At 36.0% G+C, this 16,750-nt stretch overlaps 1 protein-coding gene across 5 annotated transcripts in view; it reads left to right on the top strand.

Annotated features, from left to right (window-relative positions):
- Positions 1–11,973, top strand: part of LOC131159716 (ATP-dependent DNA helicase homolog RECG, chloroplastic) — a 54,622-nt gene extending 42,649 nt beyond the window's left edge. For 4 of the 5 annotated variants that reach the window (XM_058114841.1, XM_058114840.1, XM_058114843.1 and 1 more), the window contains exons 15-17: positions 1,300–1,383; positions 10,834–11,403; positions 11,537–11,973. In XM_058114841.1, coding sequence (XP_057970824.1) covers positions 1,300–1,383; positions 10,834–11,403; positions 11,537–11,629 — 747 coding nt within the window. In that variant the 3' untranslated portion in view covers positions 11,630–11,973. Of the gene's footprint in view, positions 1–1,299; positions 1,384–10,833; positions 11,404–11,536 lie in introns of those variants that run through there. The other variant, XM_058114844.1, reaches the window with a different exon arrangement.
- The last annotated feature ends 4,777 nt before the right edge of the window (positions 11,974–16,750 follow it).

Genomic DNA, 16,750 nt, shown 5'->3' with positions numbered 1-16,750 from the left:
GGTTATAGGGGTTACAAGACTACTTTGATTGGTATGGCATGATATGCACGACTATTGAATCCTAAATCCTTAATCAGTTATCAAAAGTGTTGATTGTATGCTCAAAGTCCAATTTCTAAGTTTTTGTATCGCGCGCGCGCGAGTGAGAGAGAGAGAGAGAGAGAGAGAGAGGGAGGGAGGGAGGGAGGGAGGGAGCAAGAGAGGGAGGGAGAGAGAGAGAGAGATAGTTGATTCATTACTAACCACTACTCTCATAGCTTTCGCACACTATTTATAAGAAAGCCTATAATATAGGAAGTTACAATTGTACCCCTAAATAAACATTTATGAACAAGCCCCTAAAATACACAAAAGTATTACAAACCAACGCCCAAATATGCATAATCCTATACTAATTAAACTAACACAAAACAAACTATTAACTAGACATAACAATCCCTTGACCCAATCCTTTTGAATTAGTCTCTAACAAGGGTTTTAATGTAAATATGTGTTAGTAGTAGTGGGTATAAATTCTTGATTTTAAGTGTTAAGGCTTGATATACATTGTTGGCCTACAACCTAACAATTTAAGCTTTTAGGTAAAGTGGTACTCTAACATGGTATTAGAACTGGTTACCAAGAGGTCTTGGGTTCTAATCTTGTTGCCTGCGTTATTTTGTGGTGATTAAAATTGTTGCATTCCTTATAATAGGTGTTACTTATCGTTTGGTTATATTTCCACGTGTTGTTGGGCTGCAAGTGTGGGGCAGTGTTAAAGCTTGATATACATTGTTGGCCGACAACCTAATAGCTGAAGCTTTTAGGTAATGCAGTACTCTGACAGTGAGTTACTTGAACAATTATTGTTTGAAAATCTGTCTTCCGTGTAGCTTTCCCCTCTTCTCCCTTGTCCTTTTCTCCTTCTTCCCTTCCCTTCTATTCTATTCTATTCTATTCTGTCCTGTCCCTAATTTCATTTTAGGAGAAAAGCCTATATGAAGGCCTGATATGTGAATGTGGAGTTTAGCTAGTATTATTGAGAACTGAACCCTAATTTTTTTTTTTTCATATTTCCTCTTTTTTTTCTCCGTATGTTATCTTTAGATTTTGCTTGTTTTATGTAGCTGCCTTCTTTGTTTCCCTTTTGCCATCAGTCCTGAATCACCATACTTTAAGTTAAGCTATCAATGTGATAATAATTTATAATTTTTATTTCTTTATTTATTAATGTTGTTTTAGGTATCAAAATTTGTTGCTAGTTATGATTTAATGGCTGCCTATTCACTATTATTATTTGATTCTGGATTCTAATTGTAGATAACTGACTTGCCTCCTGGAAGAATTCCTGTTGAAACATATATTTTTGAACAAAATGAAGCTGGCTTTGAGAATGTGTTTCAGGTTAGGACATCTCCACCCCTCCCCCCTCTCTCTCTGTCTTTCTTCACACATGCATGCACACACATTTTATATTTCTCAAAGAGTATATGTGTAGTTGGTTGATATTTGAATAATAAATGACGAAACAACCAAGGTTGGGGTTTGGTACATGCATCCTCTTTTGCCATTTCACATGAAATATCCTCAGAAAGTTGAAGTGTTGCAAAGTCCTTCCCATCTTAGTTGCCTTTACCAACAACTCAACTTTTCATCCTGATCGGAACATCGTTTGGTTTTCATTACAAATTCCAAAACCATCTTAACTGTGCATCAATCATCTTTACAAGTGCTACATCTAGCTCACCATGGATGTGTTCATTTCTTGCTTTATCTTTTAGAATTTCACTACTTGTATATTTTAGCATTTTAATTTTTGCAACCTTTACTATTTGGATAAATTGTTTATTAGTTGCACAACATTTTGATCCACACAACATAGCTCTCCTTGTAGTTCTCATTTAGAACTTTGTTTTTAATCTTACAGGTATTCTACCATCGCACCAAAACACTTCTCTATTTTATCCCACTTCCTTTAAGTCTTTGTATTTTCTTTGCTAGTTTGCATGATATATCCAAGGTACCACAATCTAATGATATTAAGAATCTGAGTCTCAAGTGTAATATATTCTATATTATTCCTTGTAGAATGACTAAATTACATTTCAACTACTCTGCTGTGCTTCTACTTATCTTGAAACCTCTAAACTCTAATTTTTTTGCCGTAATTCTTAATTAGATTCTAGTCCACCTATAGTTTCGTTGATCAAGACTATATCATACGCATTTTGGATATGCAGTAAGTTCATACATAACTAAAGCAAAAAGATAAGGACTCAAAGAAGACCCTTATCTACACTTATTGTGATTTGAAATTTTTACATTGTTCCCCTGTAGTCCTAACATTAGTCATCATTGTAGATAACAATAACGATGGTTATATACCAACTACTTATTCCTTTTTCTATTGATCTTCTTGATAAATTTATAGCCTTTTTGGTTATCTCTTAGGCATTAAACCTCCAAATTCTTTATTCTAACCTTAATCTTTTCTTCAATTACCCTTTCCAACGTCTCATTGTATGACTCCTTATTTTAATTCTATGATAATTATTATATTCAAATGATTTTTTGAATTTCTCATTTATTTTTTGATGGAGTTATTAATATGCTTTTTATCAGGCGTAACCTAGAAAAAAACAAAGCAACCACAATTGCTACTCATGGCGTGCCATCATTATCATCACCATTAGTAATGCCATACCTAGGATGGTAGCTTGGTGAGATCATGATGAGCTAACCTTGACTGAATCAAGGTGGCTCAAGTTTGAGCTTGATGGATAGAAATTTTCAACTTAACATGACCCTTTAGATGATGCATATATTAATCTCAATTCAATTAGAGCCAAATGAAGTGGGTTAAGTGAAGATAGAAATGGGTTAAATGAAGCAACTTAACATTACCCTTCAGATTATGCATATATTAATCTCATCTCGGTTAGAGCCAGATGAAGTGGGTTAAGTGAAGATAGAAGTGGGTTAAATAAAAAAGGCATACCAAGTGCACAAGGCTCCCACTTTGAGTGGGGTCTGGGAGAGGTGGATGTCGGCAAGCCTTACCCCCATTTTTGGAGAGGCCACTCCCAATTCTCGAACTTGAGACCACCCATACCGAGGCGGAGGCACTTGCCATCGCACAAAGGCACGACATCTATAGAAGTGGGTTAAATGAAGCTCAATTTTGAACTTGATGTTGATAGCAATTTTCAATACAAATTTCCCCTTCAGATCATGATTATATTAATAAGTCTTGATTAGAATCAGACGGAATGTGATATTTAAATAAATAAATAAACATGTATATAAAATACCCACTTTTGTTATGTCAATAGTGACCCTAATTTTTATTTAATGGACAATTTGTAATTTTATGAACTCCAAACTTTAGGCGACTTTGTTTTCTCATACCTTTTGTGAACCCCACAACACATCCACACTCATTGCTAATTGAATTTTTTGAAGTTCAGAACAGGTGCTGACTGGTGTTGAACCTCTTGTTCTCTGACCGACACTGTAGACAGACTTGGTATAATCACACAAAGAAAGTTATTATGAGATTTTGTTAGATGGGCCGTGCAAGGTCTCACAATATTTATTGTTGCCATGCTAGCAAGGAGCAAGGGGAAAGACCTCAGTCATGTGCAATGAGATATGAAGAGTGGAAGATAAGTGGGATGGTTGTGGGAGGGGCATATAGGGCGAAGGTTGGCTTCTTTCAGCGGGGCCTGCAGTGACGCTCACAATTATTGAGCGTGAAGTGTTTCTACATAACTCCAAGTTGGGCTATGACTGCTTGGAGATAAAAGTCATGTGAGGGAAATGAGGAAAAGAGAAAGGAGGGAAGAAGAGAAGGGGAAGGGAGTAGGAGGGGTGAGAGAAGAAGCTGGGAGCAGGCATTTGATGATCTAGTCACTTGTGTCTTTAGCAATAGTGTCGGTAGTTTCCTTTTAGGCTCCTATTTTCTCAATTATTCTCTCTCGGCTGATGAGCTCTCTCTACTAATTGATGAAAAATAGAAATGAAAATAATGATAAAAATGAATGTGTAGCTAGGTGTTCCCATGTGAAGAGAACCTTTTTTCAGAGAAGGGATTTTCCTTAAAAAAGAAATAGTTGTGTCCATTCTGACGTAATAAAAGTGAGTTTAGTGCTAAGTTACTTGTGAAGTATTTTAAGTTTCATTTCCTACATATAGATGTCTCATGGACCCACCAAGTTCCAAAAATCTTCACTTAAAAAGAGTACAATTATATATATATATATATATATTTCATTTTTCATTTTTCATTTTTCATTTTTCATTTTTTGGTTTTTTTTTTTTTTTTTACATGGTTTTGAAACCTGGACTAGACCGACCGATCCAACGGACCAGGATTGGCCGCTGCACCATTCCGAGTATGCTAGAGAATCAATTTTTTTACAAATTGGTGTCGACCCCATCTAACTCGGGTGACTTAATCTGAATTGGCCCGACCTAGTGAGTCATTGGGTTGACCGAGCTGCTTGTATAATGTTTATACTAAAAAAAGAGGTGGATGTTCCTAGCTGGAATTGAATCCCTACCCTAAGTGAAAAGGGGCAAGCATTTACCATTAGGCCAACAGTGCTTTTGTGTAATAGTTTAACCAATGTGTCAAACATGGAGTTCTCAATGGACAAAAGGAATCACCCTTTCCAAAATCCTTTTGATGTGTCAAGGAGTTACGCCAGTGTGGCAACAAGACTGCACCAAGTCCAGCCTAGTCATACTCATCCACTCAAGTGTTTAACCCAGTGGTCAAGTCTCATGACTCAATAGCCCTTGAACTAGCTAAGGTCATCACTGATGAGTTGGGTCTCGAACTGTAAGGGAAACAACTCACATTCCACTAGTCCTGAGGGTAACTCTTATCCCCTCAACACATTTAGGGTATTAGATGATGTCTCCCAACTATATAGCCAACGGTTAAGAAGGATGTACACCCAAACCTCTTTGCCAGAGAGACCTGTGCAATCCCATTCCTAAATGGATCGTCTATGGGGTTTCTAATTCCACACGAAACCCAAGACACTGCTCGAGGATGTCAAAAGCCCACCATTGAATGCTCCTTAGGGTTGCTCAATTAGTACCCATAAGGGTATTAAGGGAAGTAGGAGGCACACCTGGTGTATCCCCAAAACTCATTCTTCGAAGTATTCTCGGTCACATACAAGTAACCACAAAGGATCTAATGATCATACCTCCTAAGTTCGATAATACCACCATCAAAACTATCTGGACCAACCACAATATGATAGAGTCATTGAAATCACCCATATGACAACCGCACAATCGCTTCTAGGTTAACCAACCTTACCTTCAAGTCAATAATGCACCAAAACCATGTGTTAGGGTGGCAGAACTCTAGGACCCTTACATTTTGCCCCTACTCAATGTATCGATGTCCTCGTTAATGAACATACAAGAACCAAGTTTCAGCGATATACACGTAGAACCCCAACATAGGAGGCTTGAATGAAGCACAAACCAAAACTCTTCACAGCAGCCAATCTTGTTCCAGATCCCACAATAGACTTGATCCCACTCAGATCCAAAGTCGCTCATGGTGCATAACTCTAGACATAAGGTCTTCAACCCGAAACTAAAATCTAAACCAAATGCAACATCCCTTTATAACCACACTTAGATATTTGATCCAACCTAGGACTTATCATGTCCAAGGTCACACCACAACCGCAAGCTGACCGCCAACCAAGATGCCAAAAGCTTTGAAGATCAACACACTCCCAGAACTCAAAAACACAATCCTTGATACAGATTCATATGTTCAACCTTGTCTCTCAAGACTGAACTCTTACCAGAATTTTGAAGAGTGTTTGCCCACTGATTCACGGTGGCAAACCACTTTCCAAAAGCCAAACTCAATCTAAAACCATCTAAGACTCATCTTAGTTCCGTCCAAAGAGTAAACAACCAAAATCACATCTAATCAAAGTCTTAATCATTTCCTAATTCAGATACTTTATACAATACCATCTTTTGACAATCAATTACCATCTCAAGGTTCCATACCAACCTTGCCATTCCCAGGAGAGACCACCTCTCAAAGGTTCTCCAAGTCTAACCATCTAACCCCTTAGTAGACAACTGACCAAGTAATGATCCAAGCTTCAAAACAACACCATTCCCAAACTGAGTCTCCACCCTGGAGTCCTACAAGACAACATCAAAGATGGATCCCCATTCTGGAGTCTCATCACAAACATCGGATCTCAAAACAATGGGTTACCATAACCAACAAGCCAACCAAGCTCGAAGCTGACGAACCATTCCAAAGGCAAGTCCCCACCTAAGGAGTCTCACAACAAACTCCAATGATGAGTCCACCCCAAAGAAACTCTCAAAACGCAACGAATGACAGCATCTTGGGTACACAACCCCATTCCTCATGAGATAACCAATATAATCCAACATATCACAACTCTGAAGTTAACCAACTGATGCAATACAACCATAGGATCAATACGATGAAAGTACGGTGTAGTCCCAAAAGAGGGATGAATTGAGTATTTAAAATTTTATTTTTCGGAAGCTTGATTTATTTTAAACCTTTCTTAACAATCTCAATCACCACACAATAACTAATCAGCGAACGGCTATACCAATAAGCAATCCTAAGTATATATGTAATTTGAAAAACACAATCTGAGTTTTACCTTCAGCAGTTTTAAATATCCAATCTGAATTTAGATAATGAACAAGTATTTAATTAAAACAAGATTCAACAATATAACTCAAGCAAGTAGGCTTCTAATGCTTGAACAATCAAACCACAAAAATAACTTTACCTTAGCCAATCAAATTCAATTCAGAGTTTCAGCAATCGTTTGGTTTTCAATCGGAAACTTAAACCATACAATGCATTAACAAACCGATTTAATTATTCAAAGTGATCCCAATCAAATCTTAACATTCAACAGATTTTCCCAATAAATTTAAAACATACACAGCAGTTAATTAGTGCAGAAATTAAAGAGAGTTGGGGAAAGAAGATGAACACAAGGATTTTTTACAAGGTTCAGCTTCCCGCCTACGTCCTTGCCCCAAGCAACTTGCTGTGAGGATTTTCCTTATTCTCTCCGTTCAATAGGTGGAGGTCCCTCTCTCTGTTGGAAGGTGGAGACCCCTCTCTAGCAAGAACACCCTCTTGCTAGGCGACAACTCTATCCCCGAGTTGCCAGTTTACAAAACAGCAATACAATTGTGCGTACAATCAAATAACTCTCACAGTAGAGCAGATTTTGTACAAATATAAAATCACTACATACTCTAAACAACAATTTTCAATGAAGCTCACAAAGAAATCAAGGGTTTCCTGATTTGTTGTATGAGAATTTCAGAAGATTGAATCAGAAATCTATTTAGGGCTTTTAGGAATGCGCACAGCAGCTTTTTCAGAGTATGAATCAATGTATAACGAATGTATATTAGTGTGTATTGATGCTCTAATGCGCATATAACAAGCCTTATATAGCTTAGGAAGAAATCTTACCATTTTCCCCAAGTTTGGAAACCGTATCTCTCAAAATAGGAAAGAAATCAACACAGTTTGTAAGTTTAAAACATGAACTTCAGTCGCCTGAACCATTTAAAATATGCACTCCAAAACTGGCAGTAGCGATTCAGTCGCGTGACCCTGTTCGGGTGACCTGAATTCCACTCAGTCGCTTGTACTAGCACTGTTCTGATTTCTTTACACTGGTACTAACAATTCAGTCGACTGAGCAATTTACTTAGGCGCCTGAACACTCTGTAACTCAGTGTTTTTCATATTTTTGATTCCAAAACTTGTTAGTATTAATTTGAAAAGAATTTTGGACTTGTAAAAATATTTTCTAGATTTGTAAGCAGGTCTCTAAGTCCAATATTTATTCCTGAGAGTTTCATAAACAAATTTGAAGTTTAAGAGTACTTACATGAGATGTTCAAAATATCTAAACAACAATAAATCCTAAGTCTTCATGTGTAGAAGCTTTAACTTTGTCCAAGCTTTGTCAATACTTCAATGTCTTTGTTTTCTTCATGACTTGTGAATTTAAGTTGAACTTCATCCAATCTTTACCATGTTTAACCATTGTGCTTGAAGGAAGATAATACTTGAAATTTTGCTTGAAAGCACAATTAGAATACAATAATTTGTTATCATCAAAACGAGACTAAGCCTTGTTAGGCCAACATATGAGAACTTCCTTGAGTCCTCATGTCTCAAGCTTAAGCCACAACTCAAGCGACAATCTTCAGTTTCAAAACCAATCTCAAGTCCTCAAGCATCCAAATCTCAAAACTAAATCGAAGCTCAACGATTCATGATCTCATGTCCTCTTTAACAAAACCCATCTTAATCACAGTCCATCGTGGTTACCGTTCTAATATCTCTACCCTTTAGCTCAAACTCAATCCTTCCTCTGAAAGGCAACCTTTGGCACAATTGTTGCGCAAAACTTGCACAACAACAACAAACAAGGGAGGTCCTCTGGCCACAACTGCACACGCGTCCACTGGCAACAAAGCTCAAATGCCCTCTGGTAAATTCATCACAATGCCCTCTGGCAAACTGATCCCAATGCCCTATAGAAAACTCATGCCAATGCCATCTTGCACGGGTCATCGATAGGGCAACAAATGTAAACCGTGCGAACACTTCCATCAATTCCACAATAGCAGTCTCCAACCATATTCATTCTTATTGGAACATAACATACAAGCAATTGGGTTCCAATGAAGTCCAATGAGCAACATTCGTGGTTCCCTTCAATTCCATACCCCACTGGGTAAACATCACTACTACCAACACAAGTTGCACTCATGGATCTAAGAATGTCACCTCTCTCTATGGGTGCAAACTTCTAAAGTTCCGTAAAAGACACCCTTGGATAAATTCCTTCAATCATGTACTTCCACTTGATATAAGATTATCACCTTTGCTTGTGGAAAGAGGACACCACAAAGTCTCAACGGATAATGGTCTAAGCTGTAATACCAACCACAATAGGACAACTCCCAAGATGTGGCAACAATACTCACCTCAAGGGCACTAGGTACGCTCATCTTTTGTTCCATACATCAACCCTCATCTCTTCTCAAAGGTATAGGGCACCATTAAGTAACTTGATATTCGCAAAATATTCACTAAAGGTCAACTTTCATTCATTTACCTACAACGGGTTACATGACAAGAGGGGTGTTGAGACAAGAGCCTACTCAAAGATAACTTACTCCTTCCCCCACTTAACGTGACAAATTAAATACCCACAATCGAGTTGATGCCAACAGTTTCCATGTTATTCTCAATCGAGATCGAGGGATCCGCTCAAATACCAACTATCACAAACATAGAGTTTTCAATGGACAGAGGAATCACCCTCGCCAAAATGCTCCTAAAGTTTTAAGGAGTCATGCTTGTGCAACGATAAGACTACACCAACTCCAACCTAGCCACACTCATCCCAATTCAAGGAAACACTCGAGTGTCTAACCCAGCGGTCAAGTCTCATGGCTCAACGGCCCTTGAACCAACTAAGGTCATCACCGACGAACCTGGACTCAGACGGTAAGGGAAACAACTCACCTTACCCCAGTACTGAGGGTAACTCTCATCACCTTATCACATCCAAGGTGTTAGATGATACCGCCTAACTGTATAGTTGATGATTAAGAAGGACGTACACCCAAACTTTTGGGCCAAGGAGACCCACGTGATCCCATTCCCAAATGAATCGTCCATGGGGCTCCCAATCCCACATGGAAGCCTAGGACACCCTAAAGGATGTCAAGAGCCCTCTCTTGAGGCCTGAGTGCTCCTTAGGGTTGCTAACTAACCCATCAAGATACTAGGGTAGGTAGGACGCACACCTGGTGTGCCTTTAAAAGTCATTCTCCATAGTATTCTCCACCACATATGAGTGAATACCAAAGATCTAAAGATCATACATCTTAAGTTCAAGAACACCACTATCAGTACTATCTAGACCAATCACAACATCACAAAAACACACCAAAACCATTCCCATGACAACTGTACAATCTCATGCAAGTTAACCAATCATACCTCCAAGTTAATAATCATACCCCAAAATTATATGTTAGCATCGCAAAAGACCTTAACACAATGCATATTTAGATATTGTATATATCTCAATATGTATACTTGAACATGTGTGTATAGTCTATATCATAATATAAATTGCATCTCAATATATAAATGTTTTTGTATATATCTGCATATATGCGTATATACACATTTTTTTTTTTAAAGAAAAAAGCATTTTTTTTTTTTTTTCAAAATCAACCAAATAATTATCACTATATGATTTTAGATTTGGATTTGTTTGAATTTTAGTAAGAAATGAAATAGAAAATTTGTATTAAGTTTCAACCAACTTCATAAAAATTATAATATATGAGACATAACACAAAAACTTAAAATAGATTTAATTGGATCAATTATTTTTTTGGTTTTACATATATTTAGTTACTTCTAATAATAATTGTAATAATTAATATTATCACTACCATTAAATTCTCTTTGTAATACACACACACACACACACACACACAACCACCGAGTTGACCCACCAATTTGACTGGTCTGACTGGCCCAATGGCTTTACCGGGTTGATAACCAATCCAGCCTTTAAAACCATGGGTTTGGGGAGTAAAAATATCGACTATACATATTTATTATGGGGTGTGGGTGTGGGTGCATAAGTGTGTGTAAAATTGCAAGAAATATATACTTATCATGTCAAAAGCTAATTTGGAAGTTACAAATGTATCCTTTTCCCTTTCTTACCTCTTGCCAATTGCCTATAACAGATGATGCTGGATGATTTAGGGACAGGTGGAAAAGTATATCTTGTATATCCAATTATTGAAAAATCTGAGCAATTGCCTCAGCTTCGTGCTGCTTCAACAGATTTTGTTGAGATTTCTCAAAGGTTTATGGGTCACAGCTGTGGTTTATTACATGGAAAAATGAAGAGTGATGAGAAAGATGAAGCCTTAAGACAGTTTAGATGCGGAGAAACACGTATATTGCTTTCTACTCATGTAGTTGAGGTTGGTGTTGATGTTCCTGATGCATCTATGATGGTCGTTATGAATGCGGAGAGATTTGGGATAGCTCAATTGCACCAACTTAGAGGTCGTGTGGGACGTGGGATAAAGAAATCTAAATGTATATTATTAGCAGCAGCCAATAGCCTGAACCGGTTGAAAGTGTTGCAGAGCTCAACAGATGGTTTTTACCTAGCAAATATTGACCTGCTCCTGCGTGGGCCAGGTGATTTGCTTGGTAAAAAGCAGTCAGGACACCTTCCAGAGTTTCCTATTGCCAGGTTGGAGATGGACGGAAATATTCTAGAAGATGCTTATATTGCTGCGCTGGTAAATATTTTACATCTTCATTGTGAATTTGTTAACCTTCCATTTGCGTGGCACATTTGTCACAATTCCAGGGGTTCCTGGGTCCAAGCTTCTATGATTATATCATATGTGCAATGGTTTGCTTTGTGTGCAGAAAATTTTGGATGCTTCTCATGATTTGGAACAATTTCCAGGTCTCAAAGCCGAGCTTAGCATGCGACAACCACTTTGTCTTTTGGGAGACTGATCCTATGCTTGAGAAATTATTGAAGTCATCAGATTCATGTGCATGGTTATAGGGGTTGAATGTGGAACTTTTGAGCCCTCTTGATATCATTGGGATCTCAGGTTGAACTTTCGTAAACAATTCTAAATGCTTTGGGTGGCAGCCTTGTATATGATGTAAATCTGCTGAAGGTTACTATACTTTCGATTGTGGCTTTCAGCGTCCCATTTTCTTTTATGGAAATGTCCTCCATTGAGCTTGCATATGTAACACACGTGTCTCTGTTTTTCCCCTATTTCTAAAATTTTATTTTATCAAATAATAATAATAAGCAACGTCCCATTTTCCTTTTGGGGAAGAGGTCCTATTAAAAGTGTTTATAGAATTGCTTTTTAGAAGTATGTATTCTCTTTTCAAATATTTTTTATGAATAATAATTATTAAATTATTGTTGTTATTATTTTTATTCTCTTTTGAAAATTGATTATGTAGTAGCTTTAGATGTCTTTTTAGTCTCTTTAGTCTCTTTTTATATATTTTTTACGAATGATAATTATTAAATTATTATTGTTATTATTATTATTTTTAATTACTGGGATTTTGCCAAAGCACAAGGAGGCACGTCTCTATTCCTTCAACGCACCTGGGCTAGTCCTGACAAAATTTAGGATGGCAGGCTTGAAACCAGGATCTTGTCATCCAAGCTACCTAGTGGGGCATTGTTATTTATTACTATTATATTGTTGGGGCGGACAAGCAAGAAAGAGGATGTACTTTTCCTTTTTCTTGATTGTTATTTGTTTACTTGGAATTCTTTTGGTAGAAGACAATTGGAAAGAAGGGAAAGGAAACTAATAGGTAAAAAGAAACTAGTTGCATCCCAGGATTGTTTGCTTCAATATGAGATAAATGTTGCATCCCAGGATTGTTTGCTTTAATATGAGATAAATGTGGAAAAATATATCCTTTAGTTGTGGGAAATGTGTGTGTTTTTTTTTTTTTTTTTAATTTTTCTGAGAATTATGAAAATTCAAGTTATTTTTTTAGTTTTTTAATATTTATATTAAAAAGATACAAGCTAAAGAATTATCTTTAGTTTTGTAAAACATTTTTTTTCTGTATGCATAGACCATAAAATAAATTTTTTTAATAAAAAATAACTAATTTTTCAATCTTTCATGAAAATATACCAGACATGTGAGATTTTGGATTTTGGGGTCTTAATTTGGATTTTTATAGATTTAAAAAAAATAAAAAAAGTCAATATATAAATAATACAAATCAAAGTTTAAAATCTAAACTTTATGTTTTCATATGCAAAGAATTAGAAATCAAGAAAAGAATAAAAATATTTTTCTACTTTTTTATATAAATTTAGAAAATAAAAAAATAATGTGATATTTTGTGATTATTTGAAAATTTTAAATGCAAATGGTGTCAACATATTTTATCATTGTTCATTTATTTTATACAAATGTTGAAAAATTAAATTAGTATTTAACTTTTTTTTTGAAAATCTAAAATAAAAAATAAAAATAATAATAGGTTTAAAAAAGAAAAGGAAAAGAAATTATGTAGTTATTTTAAAAAATGTGGACTCCATTAAGATTTTAATAATCTCATAAAATCTTCATCCTTTCTAGAGATTTAATAAAAAGACATACCTTTACTAAGTTTCAAAATTCATAGATCTCTTAATATTTCATAATCTTTATACTCACTATGAACTTGTCTTATTCCAATGTCAAGAATTTGTATTGTTTTTGTTAAATTGGTTAGAAACAAATTTTTTTGTAGTTTTATAAAGTCTATGTTTTTTTGAAATTATTAATTTTATTTTCTAACTGTTTGCTTAGCATGACACTATCTACAATAATGTTATAATTACATCTACAATATTAAATTATTATTCATTTTTTCACAACCCCTCTAATATATAATGCATCATACTGTACAACGATTTCCATGAGCTGGCACCTATCTACCAACCCCCCTCTCCACATGCACCACTGTTAGTTTATGTAGATATTCTATCTTACCCTTCTCTAACACTTTAATCACCTCAAATTATTTACCTCTCAAAAGATTTAGATCTAACCTAAAGTCATTCAAACACTATCAAAATGACTCAAAAGAAAGATTTTATAACCAAATTATGATCTCTTAATTTTGTAATAGGAGTTTTTCATCACTTTTTATTTGTAATTAAGATAAAAAAATAAATAAATTATGGGCCAAATTTTAGACACTTTCTTTTCTCTAGTTATAAAAAAGTTAGTAGACTATGAATTGAATTATAGATATGCTTATGTTTGAGGACTGATGATGTAGTGGTGCATTTGATATTAGTTGGGAAGTGAGAGTGGTAATTAAGCTAATTTTTTTATTTTTACAACATTTGCATGAAATAAAAAAAAACAACAATAAAATTTTTTGGTCTATTTACTTACGGAAATACTTGTATTCTTAATTTCTAATTTTTTAAATAATTACAAAAATTCCACCTAGTTGTTCAAATTTTCAAATTTATGTAGAAAATTTAGAAAATATTTTTTTATTATTTTTCTAGATTGTTATTCTTATTTTGCATAGGAGAGCATGAAGTTTGGATCTTCAACTTTAATTTGTGATGATTAAGTATTTTCTAAATATACAAAAATATAGATTTGAGCCCTAAAGTTCATGATCCCAATGTAACGACCCAACCCTGGGTGGGTTCCTATAAATAATTTTTTAGCGGAAGCAAATAAATTTTAAATATTTAAAATTAACATTATTAGAAAAAATTCTAAAATTTACAAACATAATCCAAATAATATTATACTAATTTTCATTCTAATTTACTCTTTCTCTTCCTGCTCATGCACTTGCTATGCCAGATTTATGGTATGCTTTCCAGAATTATCTGTAATGTACAATAATATTTGGGGTGATACGACACTCAGTAAGTAAATGAGATTATTATTAGTGTGTAGCCAAGATGAGCTTTCATAGTATTATAATTTCGTAAAATAACATTTAATCATATATCTTCAAATTTGCATTTAAAATAAAAGTAAATTTAAGAATTTCTGCATAAAATTTTAACATCAATTATAGGGTTGTGCGGTCCAAAGACTCGATATAGCTGATTGGCTGACCAAACTAAAGCAATTTATAATCTGTAAGTGAGATTTTTCCTATTAAGTCTTGACCCGGGGTCAGGTGTGCACTCAGGAGAAATCCACTGTTCTATAATCCACTTTGTAAATAGTGTGGGTGTACTCTGATCCTTTTAAATTTTAAGTTATGGTACCGAACATTTGTAACTTTGAAATTTTTTAGCCATAAGGGTTTTTAAAACATACTACTATCTAATTTATATATTTGGTACATATCAAAGCACTCACTGAGATTGAGACGTTACGTATCGCGGTCCCCCATTTCAGCAAGCCCTCTGGTTAAAGTGTAAAAACTCTGAAATATAAATAATAAGAAAAGAAAAGGAGGTTTTTGGTTTGGTGAAGACCAAATCGTCGACGATGTGGTGAGGGGGCCAAGAAAACAGTCGCCGGTTTTGTTTTTACAGCAGCTGGTTACAGGTGAAAAAGTTAAAAGTTTGGGTTAAAACCCAAACCGTCGATGGTTTTGTATGAAGGGCAGAAAACCATCGACGATTTTCTCTACAGTGGGTTCTTAAAAGGCAACCCGAGAGCTCATTTCTTTTAACAAAATATATCCTCCTCCTCCTCTCTCTCTCTCTCTCTCTCTCTCTCTCTCTCTCAAAACCCACGACCACTCTCCATTCTCTCTAAGATTCCGGTTTCATTAAAGTCCGAATCAATGATCAGAACATACCACAAGGTTCGTAGGAAGATTCTCTGCATCTTAGCCGGTGCAAATTTTCAATTTGGAGTTCCGGGGCATCATCCCAAAACTAGGGTAAGTGAGGTATTTTAGGGTGTTAATGTTAATTTGAAGTATTAGGAACTTAGGAAATGTTTTAAGAAAGTTATTTTGGAGGAAGCACACCGATCTCTGTATACCGTCACCCAGGTAGCACTAAAATGTACAAGGATCTTCGAGAATCATTCTAGCGGAGTGGCATGAAGAAAGAGATGGTTGAATATGTAGAACAATGTTGGAAATGTCAGCAGGTAAAAGTTAAGCACTAGAGACCGGCAGGACAGTTGCAGCCACTCCACATTCCTGTTTGGAAGTAGGATCATACATCGATGGATTTCGTAACAGGATTACTGCCGGCACAACATGAATAGGATGCCATTTGGGTAGTTGTAGACTGTTTGATGAAAACTGCCCACTTTCTGCCTATTAGAGTTAACTACTTCATGAACAATCTGGTAGAATTGTATGTTCAGGAGATAGTTAGACTCCATGACATCCCGGTGTCCATAGTTTCAGACCGAGACCCACGGTTCACATCTCATTTCTAGAGGAGTATGCAAGGAGCCATGGGTTCTGAATTGTCATTCAACACAGTGTTCCATCCTTAGACAGATAGGCAAACGGAAAGGACGATACATATATTGGAGGATATGCTAGGAGCGTGTGTGCAGGACTTCGGAGGTTGTTGGGTGCAGTATATACCACTGGTCGAGTTTGCTTATAATAATAGCTATTAGACCAGAATTGGGATGATACTATATGAGGCATTATATGGCAGGAGGTTCCGATTCCCATTGTACTAGGATGAGATTGGGGAGAGACAAATATTGGGGCTGAAGTTGATACAACAAACTCAGGATAAAGTCAAGCTTATCAGAGACAAGATCAGAACAGGACAAAGTTGGCAGAAGAGTTATGCAGATACTCGCCGATGAGAATTGGAGTTTGACATAAGAGATCATGTGTTCCTAAAGGTGGCACCGTTGAAAGGAGTTATGAGGTTCGGGAGGAAGGATAAGCTGAGCCCTAAGTATATTGGACCATTTGAGATTCTGGAAAGAGTGGGTTCAGTTGCCTACAGGTTAGTTTTACCACCGATGTTATCTAGAATCCACGACGTATTTCATGTTTCGATGTTAAGAAAATACGTCACGAATATCTCCCATGTAATCAGTTATGATGCACTGGAGTTTGGTGATACCTTGACCTATAAAAAGGCACCAGTGCAGATTCTAAACTGGAAAGAACAAAAGTTAC

The sequence above is a fragment of the Malania oleifera genome, chromosome 7 (assembly GCF_029873635.1).
Source record: "Malania oleifera isolate guangnan ecotype guangnan chromosome 7, ASM2987363v1, whole genome shotgun sequence".
NCBI classification, from domain to species: domain Eukaryota; kingdom Viridiplantae; phylum Streptophyta; class Magnoliopsida; order Santalales; family Ximeniaceae; genus Malania; species Malania oleifera.
This window is presented reverse-complemented; position numbering and strand designations above follow the sequence as displayed.